The 10,333-nt window shown below is 38.5% G+C and overlaps 1 protein-coding gene across 1 annotated transcript; it reads right to left on the bottom strand.

Moving 5' to 3' along the window:
- Positions 1 to 1,527: 1,527 nt before the first annotated feature.
- On the bottom strand, positions 1,528 to 9,766 carry pold3 (polymerase (DNA-directed), delta 3, accessory subunit). The gene is made up of 12 exons (XM_017718902.2): positions 9,613 to 9,766; positions 8,309 to 8,364; positions 8,124 to 8,226; positions 7,982 to 8,021; positions 7,257 to 7,389; positions 6,685 to 6,940; positions 6,367 to 6,439; positions 6,095 to 6,275; positions 5,205 to 5,314; positions 4,928 to 5,013; positions 4,743 to 4,815; positions 1,528 to 2,189 (listed from the first exon to the last, which is right to left on the bottom strand). The coding sequence occupies exons 1-12, from the start codon at positions 9,667 to 9,669 to the stop codon at positions 1,972 to 1,974; spliced, it is 1,386 nt and encodes a 461-aa protein (XP_017574391.2). The 5' UTR covers positions 9,670 to 9,766; the 3' UTR covers positions 1,528 to 1,971.
- Between the last annotated feature and the right edge of the window lie 567 nt (positions 9,767 to 10,333).

Here is a 10,333-nt window from a genome sequence, read left to right as displayed (position 1 = left end):
TTAGAGACTGCCCAAGGCCAGTTTGAATTTAATAATGTGGATTCACTTGATATATTTTGAAAATGCCTATTGATTTATTCCACCTGGGCTGAAAAATGCATTCCACATCTGTGTGGCTGTGCAAGAGGAATATAATTGAAATCGTACGCTGGGCAAAACCATGACACTGAATAGAAGAAAGCAAGATAAGGAAATTTTGACTTGTTTTTCTTTCTTTCTTTTTTTTGATGTAATCATTATATGTAAACAGCACACGGTTCTGAGTTTCAACAACATGCTCAGATGGTCAGAAGCATCTGAAATGTCTTTTCTGCTTTGTCTAGCTCTACATCTGTTAGCAACCTTAAATGTTGTGATACTGTATAATTCTTTATAATGTTTAAAAAAGGATTACAATATGTCATAAATATGAAGCATAACGATGATACCTGGACTGCCTGACAGGAGTTTTGATTTTAGTTCATTTCTCTTTGTTTTGATGATCGAGTGTGTGTGCTTTATTAATTTGGGAACAGGAGATGTTGTGAAGTAGCTCAGCCCATCCTCTAAGGAGAGTACACCTTTGAAGATGAACCTGGAAACAGTTAATCATACTCCTGCACTGCAACGCCAAGTTGAGAGCACTTTGAAGTAGCTTGGCTTATTTTTCCCGAAGATAGCCATGCAATTGAGCTAGAGATTTGCTCAGACACAGAGGCACCTAGTATTTTAAACAAGAGAACGATATGTGATCCAGGGCAGGCACCTCACGCATGCTGCCACTGGATGCAGCAGGGGAGGCCTGTTGAGGGTAACGCTCTGGAAGCTATGGATGAACATATGACCAGGGCAGGGTTACAGTCCACTCTTGTTTATAAAAGATGGGGCTGTGCAAATGTTTTCGTTATTACTATGGAGCCAATTCTACTATGCAAGATCAGGGGTCAACATTTCATTATGAAAGTGGCCCAAAAACAGAAGAAGCAGCTCTCCTACTTAGTTTCCAACAATATTTTTTTAACATACAGCTGATCATTTGAGCAACACTGATGACGGAGATTAAAGATAAAATCCTAAGTAAATGCAAAGTCAAGTTTACAGACTTCTGGGGGAAAAAAAAAGTTATGGGGGAAAAATTGTGGTTTGGCACAAAAAGCTCAATTTCATGTCTGTGGCACTAGATCAGAGAGGCTTCGTCCGAGTTCAGTGCGTATTTCCAGAGACATGCCATCCCGAGCAGTCAGTTTTGTTTTAATAAATCAAAACCTCAGAGATCAGGCCAATCGCGGTGCCAGAGACTGATGTCATGTAGAAATGTAAACTTATACAGGGAAAACATTCACCCTCAGCAAGAACACAAATTGCAAGACGCAAAAAATGAGCAAAAAAGGAAGCATGCTTTCTGAATTGATCATATCCTGTTTTTTCCCCAAAAAACATCTTCCAAAAGCATTTACATATGGCAATTAATGAGTCACAAAGACTTCAAAGAACTTGGCTTGGACAGTGTTCTGGAGAACATGGGTGTTATAATAACTACAAGAGGTGTTACTACAAAGTGAAGTTTATTATTCTATTACAATGAAACAACAGACATTCAAGATGAAAAAACAACATTCTGGCTCGAGATGTTCTCCACACTGAGCAGTGAAGGAAGACTTTAACTACAAGGCCTGAGGTTTTATATGGCATATAGTTGTAAGTGTCCCCAGCATATTCGCAGCATCTCAGTGGTTCCTTTATTCACAATAGCAAAGTACAAAATTCAGCACTGACCAACTCCTGACAAGCACTGAAGGGACCTCTACTGGTGGAATACTGTATTGTCCACCAAGCATGTCTAAGTGCATAAGGCAGTCTAGTTGTTTCTGGAGATGTTTTAATGTGGGAAAAGAAGTATTATGTATTTCCAGCACAAGATTATGTCCGTTGCTTTTCATCAGTGATGGAAGGTCACTGCTATGCCGCAAGCACAGAAAGCCTTTGGTAAGTTCATTTCTTCTGGAAAAATCCCATGATGGATGCCTGTTTAGTTGCCTTATTTGCAGCTGCAGCAGGAGCCTTCTTCTGGGCTTTCTCCTTAGACGTGTTCTCCTCTCTCTTTCCAAGTAATTGCTTGACTGAGCCTGAATCCTCAGAGGGCTGACTTGTGGCCTTGAAGTCATCTTCACTCTCAGAATAGGATTCGGTCTCATAGCCTTTCTCAGTAACTAAGTTAAAAAAGAAAAAGAAGCACACTCAGCTTATTTTGCAGTTTGATAGGAAGGCTAATATTCAAGTTGTAATGGCTTTTCCTGGAAAGCACAGCCTCCCCAAATTGATTTTGTTTCGTCTTTACTTAATACTTTTAACCACAACATGTAGCCCACAACAGAGAAATGTTAATTATTAATAACTTGGCATTTACAAAGAAAGTGTACAACACAATAAGAAAAGGTTTATATGCTGTTTATATTTATATAATAATCTATTGTGCTTATGCTGCTCTATTTCTAGTCCGTATACAATTATCTAAACCGATTAAACTTCTATATTTCTAACGCTTATACGTCTAGAATAATCTACCCTGCTTATACTTGTATAATAATCTGTAGCATTTATACTTCTACAGTCCCATCCAAAAGTTTAAATATCCCCAGCCAAATTACATTTTGTTGATTATCAAATTTTTTAGTGCACAAGTTCTAGTTATTGGCTTGTTTGACATAAAATATACATAAAAAGGTCCTATAACTTTTACACAAGCCACATTTTTCAATATATTAAATTCAGCAAATAAACAGTACATGTGCGATATGCAAAAGTGTGTTCCCTATAGAGGAAGTGTTAACTAAACATGCTATTTGAGCAAGCGTGTGCAAATGTTCGCATACAACTGTATAATGCTTATGTCAGTAATAATCTAGTGCTTAAATTTCTGTCTATAATAATCCATCATTGCTTGTATGTCTGTATCAGTCATAGTGTTTATAGCATACCTTACTATAAGCACTGACTTATAGTAAACTATTCCTGCTGTTAGATGAAAACCTCATACCTCCAAAACAGTAAGGAAACAGAATGAAAAACATTCTTAATTTTTATTTAAGATAATGCAATGAGATTAAGTAAATTTGGACCATTTCTATTAATCCATACATAATTGAAATGTTTACACAATGCAAAGGGCAGCTAGCCTAGTGTCTGATGGTTTAAAATGAGAAAAAAAGGAGATACATGATTTGGATCTGACAGTAATGCTGATATACTTTTGTAACATCCTATAGTATATTATAGTAATAGAGTGAGTTTACTTAGCTTATTGAAGTTCCTGTAGTAGTTCTTTTTCATACAGGACCTTATAAAGTATTTCTTTCTCCATTTCTTTCCATGAACACTGAGAAGCTGGCATCAGGCGCTGCATCGCATTAGATGAGTTTTCGTTTTGCCAAACATAAAAATTACACCAGTGTTTGACGTCCAAGCTTGCCAGAAAAAACATGTCTGCTAGTGTTCTCACTCCCAGAGAGTTCCTTTTTTCAAATGAATATATAATGCAACAACATGATGTGAACGGCCTTGTCTTACCATTGTGTTTACTCTTGGTAACTTCGCCAAAAGAAATACACAATGCATTTTATTACTGGACAAGACAATACTGCATGTTTTGTATTGATGTTACATGTCAGCACACTGATAAATCTGTTCGCTAATGCCAAAAGACGGCACTTATTCTGAGATGTTCAAGAGTTCAAGTACTGCACTAAATTAAATCTTACAACTACAAGTCCCATTGCTCAATTCAGATTTTGGCTCATATTCCACTTTTCATTCTCAATCGTTCACATTCATGTAGGTAAGTCTCTCAAATGTGCCAGTAATGTGAATGAACCAGTGTCCTGTAACGACCTGCATGCACACAAACATCACATGAACCACGCTCTCAATGAACAGCAAACTAACCAGCGCAAGCATTCATTGCAAAGATAATTGGCTCTGAACAGCTCTCAGCTGTTCATTATTAGAGCAAGATAAAGGGAAAAAAGCATAGCGTTTACTGGCACTAACTTCAGGCTAGGCGCTGCTGCCACATTGAGTGTGTGTTTACATGCACAGCAATAAAACAATCAAATTCATCAGACAAAGGCCGTTACTGGTTTGCTAAAAATCTGATTCCTTTTTTCACAGCATGCATACTCTTAATCTGACTTTTTTCAATTTTCTTAGTCTGAGCCTCTTTGAAAACAAATCACTGTCCCAGAAACTGCAAGCAGCATTTAACACAGCACCCCAAGATGGCAACAGAATTTAAACTACATAAAATAAACTACATCCTTGAAAAAAATGAAGAATTTCAATATTCTTCATCCTCTAGAGGATGTATATTCATATTTTCTGGCAAAGTCACAGCATGATGTTTGAGAGTTTTCCCCTATATATGATCACCCAAGTTCATATCAACGCACTGAACCAATCACTTACAAAATATGATTTTTTCTGTATTTATCAGAATATTAAGTGCATGTAAACAAAAACAAATGAATTCCAAATTGACCACTCATAAATGCCACATAGCCACAAACTGGATATGTATCGGATCTAGGACCACATATGAAAGTGGTTCAGATCTTATTTTCAAAGATCAGATGTGTCCACAAAATAAATAAATAAAATCAGATTTGTGCCACAAACTGTGAACAGAGCCAACACTCAATTAAAATAATCCATTTTAACATTGTTCTGTGAGCATGTTCTAAGATAAATAAAAAGTAAATTATTCCTACCCATACAGCCTTCATCGTCGACAAATGTACGGGCCTTCAAAACCCGTCTTCTTTTCCTCCTTCCCTCTGAAACCTGTAAGATAAAATATGAGGTTTTTTTAATGGCTATTTCTTGATGATGCTAATAATGCTGCGTCAGTCTCTCAATGGTTATAATGCTAGAAAATATGTTTGAAAATTCTCACCTCTTGGTGTGAAATAGGCTCTTTCTTTACTTGCTTTTCAGGACTTGGCGTCTGCACTTCAGGCACAGGTGGAGAGTCTGGAATTACTAAGAGAGAATGAATGTTGTCAATTAGCTTTTTAAACACAGTGAGAACAACTATAATATTTCAGGTCGTCTTTTGTCCGTGCAAGTGGATTCATTTGTTTGTCTTAATTTCAGGATGCAGGCACTCATAAGGTCTATTATCTGGTTTGGTTAATAAAAACCAGACTTGAAACCGCATGATTGTTGACTACCTTCGTCATCACTGCTGTCAGGCTGAGGCCTCTTTATTCTCCGTCTCTTCTTCTTCTGACTGTCCACCTTCTCATCTTCACTGTCTGAATGCTCAAGCCGCTTCGTTTTACTGTTTGATTATTTTCAAATTAATGTAACAGCAGCCACGCAGTCAACATTAATAATTACATATACATGTAATTACAACATATTAATACATTATACATTATGGCTGTGTGGCTGCAGATTTGCATTCCAAACAAGCAGGCACACACAACTGGTTTCAGTCAAACAACTGATTATGTGATCTCTCGCTTTGCTGGAATGAAAACCTGCAGCTACACCAGCCTTTTGCAGATAGTACTGGACATCCCTGTTATACATGATAAAATAGTTATCTTATGTATATGAATGTTGTTCACCTAACCACTTCTAAAACACCTTTCATGTTAGCCAAACAGAATTTGCAGTCATCATCCAATACCTGGTTTGACAAATCAGTGCTTCATTAAATTAAATCAAGTGTGCTAATGAAATTAAACAAAAGTATATACTGAGGGCATCAAGGAGAAATCTGTAACCAAACCTGTGTTCCTACAAATAGCTCACATCATCTCACTTATCAATTGATTGTTAATTTCTACTGTATTAATGTCAGTATGTATTCTCTATGCCGTATTTTTACAGGTGAAAACACTTGTTGCCCATTCAAATGACTTTAAGAGCTTTGCTTAAGTGCCTCAGACATTAGTGTTTATGAATTCTTTCTTAAACAGTTACATAATGTACTACTTCTGGAGGGACTTTAGAGTGGAAGACAGAAAAATGGAGTAATATTCTCTTGAGTATTATGCACTACACTGTCCTGATGTCTACAAAAACATCCACAGAATGAAAGTTTAAATCTTACCTCCTTGTGTCTTTGTCGTTACCCCTGGCTGCTGCAGACTCCTTCAGTAGCTCCTCTTTTATGTTCTGCATAGGTTTGGGTGAGGACTGAGACGGCTTGGTGCTCACTGCATCTGTTGATGGCTGAGATCCTTCTGTCTCTTCTTTGATGTTTTTGTCTGGCTTGTCAGTGGTAACTTTTTCTGTGTTTAACAAAAAACAATTTTATTTAAAAATGAGTGTCAGGTGATGAACCTTTCCAAAAAGAGTTTAATGACTTACAAGTATACTCACTGTCTGCTGATTTCCCAAAAAAGTTGTTTATAGCATTAGCTTTGGAGGATGCCTTAGTTTTAGATCCTTCAGACTGAAACATAAAAGGTAATTATAGCAAAGGCAGCTCCATCAGAATTCCACATGCACAACAGGAATATTCCTATATGAAGTATAAGAGTATTTTTTTAAGATTATTAAAAGAAAGTATAATAGTTGACAATGACAGCTTTTAAGCTGTTTATGCAAGATCATCTGTTGAGGTAAAGCAGCCAAGCAGCAAAACTAACAAATGGTGGAATAATATTAACACTAAAATGCCCAATAAAATATACTTACTGGAGATGTGTCATCTTTCTGTTCCGTTTTCACCTCTTTGCTGCACTGCTCAGTTTTTGGGGCAGCTTTGTTGGAAAACATTCCCATGATGCCTTTAGGTTGTTTAACACTTGGTTTGGTAGCAGCAGCCATGTGGTCATTCAGGCTTGCTTTCGTGGCCTCCTTGTCCAGTACAGCAGCCTGAACCTTTTCTTGTGCTTTCTGTAGCTCTGCTGGGGACAGTGGCACAGCAGCTGCACAGCAGATAGCGCTGTACCTGCAAACAGTGAGACTGTGTTGGAATACATTACTGAGAAGCTTGTATGATGCTTTTAAAATGTTAGTAGAACTCTACTACTATTTTTTTATACCATGCAAGTACTCTCTCACTAATGGTTTTACAGAGATCTGTTCTAGGTATATATTTTTCTTATACAGTACTCTGCATTTTTTGAAAGCAAAAGAATCATGCAGTCAAAAACAGCCTGCTCTGACAGCAGTTTCAGCGATGTTACACAATGTTTAACTGTTTCGAACATTTTATATGACCTTAACAATAATATGCATGGAAACACTGCTTTAAAATCCTTTACTTGTTGCAATTTTTCAAGTTCTCCTTCACAGCATCATAGTCTGTACTGTAGAGTGGACTGCTGTCCTTCAGCTCAGCTTTCTGGATGCTGTACACATGCACACTAATAGTCTTTTCCAGCTTGGATTTCGTATCTGGAAAAGATTGGACATGCAGTCATAGAGGGATGAGAAATTTAAATAATACATAATACAAATACAAACACAAATCTTCTAAGCTGCTTCTCCTTCCGGGTTGCCGGGGGTGCTGGAGCCTATCCCAGCTGTCATCTGGCAGAAGGCAGGATACACCCTGGACAGGTTGCCAGTCCGGGCAGACAGACAGACATACACAATCACTCACACCTAGAGGCAATTTAGCATGTCCAATTGGCCTGACTGCATGTCTTTGGACTGTGGGAGGAAACCCACGCAGACACGGGGAGAACATGCAAACTCCACAAAGAAAGCACCAAGGCCCTCCTTGCTGTGAGGCGACAGCGCTACCCACCGTGCCGCCATAATACAAATATTATATACTTAAATAACAGTTTAAGCTGAACATTAATCTCCCCACTTAATAAGGACAACTGTTTTCCAAGCATTTCACTGCTAGTTGTACCATGTATGTCTATTTATGTGACAAATAAAACATTGAAACATTGTCTTTATTAGATTAATTGTTAACCACTGCTTTGTCACAAAGATTGCTCCGAATTCTGTAATAAAAAAAATAAACAAAACATACCCTCAAGCTGGTCTTCACGAACCACTGACACCTTATGACACTAAAAGGAACGACAGAAACACTCTTCAGGAATGAAATATTTTGTGTTCTGACAAAACCTGTAATACTGACAAGTCCTGATTCAAATGCATGAAGGACTTACCACATTGCCATTCTCAGAACACTTTCCAGATACAAGGTAGGTGGCATGCAGCGTAGTTCCAGACCTCTCCTTACGTCTCTGCTCTAGGTAGTGATAAAGCATTCTGCAACAAATCAACAGCAATGTTGGCACAGCTCAAGAACAATTTGTTGAAATCAGTTTTAAGACTGTTACTAAAGACTTACTGTTTAGCAATGTTGACATGCACACCAAGAGTGAGACTGAGCCATTTGTAGGTTACCTGTTTAAACAAAATCAGCACAATACGTTTAGTATTAGTAGTAGTACTTAGTAGTACTACTAAGGCTCCACGATAATACTGGCAGCTTAACTGGCTAAAACATCCATATAGACTCCACTGAAATGTCAGCATTATATCATTTAAATGTAAACAAGGTCAGTCAGAGTGGCTGGAGGTGAAATGATCCAGTCTAGAGAAACTTACTGAGTCAGAATTGTTCACAGTGGTGATACAGGGAACTGTAAAGGAAAACCTTTTTGTTTGAATTATCTGTGTATTACCATTATCAACACTACACATGAAACTCAGTAGACGTGTTTCTGTTCACTAGTCATTTTAAACAGTAAATAAAATGGCTATATTTGTGTTGTAGTCATGGTGACACCTGGTTCCTATCACCACCACTGTAAAGAAAGCCGGGTCTCTCTACAATTAACCATTTTTACATTAAACTAATCTAGTTTTAATCATGCAAGTATATTATGACATTTCATTCTGTATACCACTCCAACACGCCCAATGCTGTTAGAAAGTTTTCATTCCCTGCAGACGACCGCTTTGCTGCAGCCCGGGAGAAAAAGCATTCGAGTATCATCATCATCATCATCATCCCTCCTCCTGCCTGACAATTCTTAATCTATGTTTTCAGACTATATGTTTTTCATCTTAATAGGATCATGGGTTTCCTCTGTGCAGGTGACGATCCACTTCTCGTTAGTTTTAATGGCTTTTGGTATCTTTGCTCTTAGCAGTTTAACAGTTAGCGTCAAACTGATACACATAAAGTTAGCTAAGCTATCGAAGGGTTCCCTCATAATGGTGACGAGACAAACGTCGGTAGCTAACATCTGTTCACATATTCTGATCAAGGACAATTCACCAAATAACATGAATTTCTGTAACGTTTCATGCTGCACGGAGTTGAAAGAATAGCGCCATCATGCAGGACTAACACAGCTAGGTAGGTTAACTAACCTAGCTAGCTGGCTAACTCATGTTTTGACGGGAACACACAAGACGCGGAGTGTGAATTCAGCAGGCAGCACAGCTGCTGAGCGTATTAAACACTGTAACCTCCTCAGGTATTCTGACTTTAACCAGACAGTCCTGACGGGCTGAATCTGCTCCTCAGTCCTCATGATGCCGCTTCCCTGCAGCGCTGAATTAGCGGGATGTTCGAGGTCGCTCGAGACTTTGGTCAATGAAAAAGCGACCATACTCCTGAAAACAGTACTAAAAACAACTTACAATTTTATTTTGATCGTTAACATATTCGTCAATGTTGTCTAAGTAAAGCTCGTCCATGGTCGCTGAAAGCCGAGTCACGCGCTCCCGTCCGTGAAACGCGGGAACTTTATTTACGTCCTGTCATGTGGGCTTCTTCTTCTGCGGCTGCTGCTGCTGTTTGTGTGAATGGTAGGCAGGCTGACGCATGGTGCACTACTGCCACCTGCTGAGCTGAGTGAGTGAGTGAGGCTTAATGAAAAGCAGGACTGCCCTGCATATCGTTTTTTACATATCTGCTTAACCTTCCTGTCGTGTTCGGGTCAAATCTGACAGATTTACAACTTAAAACACTCATAAATATTGTGTTTTACATCTGATTGCCTCAAGGCCTTATGATATCCTCCACACTATGCACTTGAACATATAAAAGTGATGATCACCTCTTTCATTGAATTTTGAGTGTTTAATCAATCGATTGTTACACCTGTGGTGTTCCCAGTCAAAAGTGACCGCCATAGGAAATGAATGGGTATCCAGACTATATTCATCCATCAGACAGAAAACATCCTCATACACACCAGCCCAACTCACTCACTCTATTTGTAGTTGTGCTGCAGTTATTTTATGTCTTCTTCTTTCGGCTGCTCCGTTTAGGGGTCATCTGTCTCCGTATTCCCCTATCCCCTGCCTCCTCTACTTTCACACCAACCATCTCCATGTCCACCTTCACTACATCCATAAA

The sequence above is a fragment of the Pygocentrus nattereri genome, chromosome 16 (genome assembly GCF_015220715.1).
Source record: "Pygocentrus nattereri isolate fPygNat1 chromosome 16, fPygNat1.pri, whole genome shotgun sequence".
Classification (NCBI taxonomy): domain Eukaryota; kingdom Metazoa; phylum Chordata; class Actinopteri; order Characiformes; family Serrasalmidae; genus Pygocentrus; species Pygocentrus nattereri.
The sequence above is the reverse complement of the archived record's forward strand: the minus strand, read 5'-3'. Positions and strand labels throughout refer to the sequence as shown.

Coding starts and splice junctions, on each gene's coding strand:
- pold3 (XM_017718902.2), bottom strand. CDS start 9,669: ATGGACGAGCTTTACTTAGACAACATTGACGAATATGTTAACGATCAA. Junction 5,014..5,204: donor TGACAGCAGTGATGACGAAG/GTAGTCAACAAT, acceptor ATTCTCTCTTAG/TAATTCCAGACTCTCCACCT. Junction 4,816..4,927: donor AGCCTATTTCACACCAAGAG/GTGAGAATTTTC, acceptor TTTATCTTACAG/GTTTCAGAGGGAAGGAGGAA.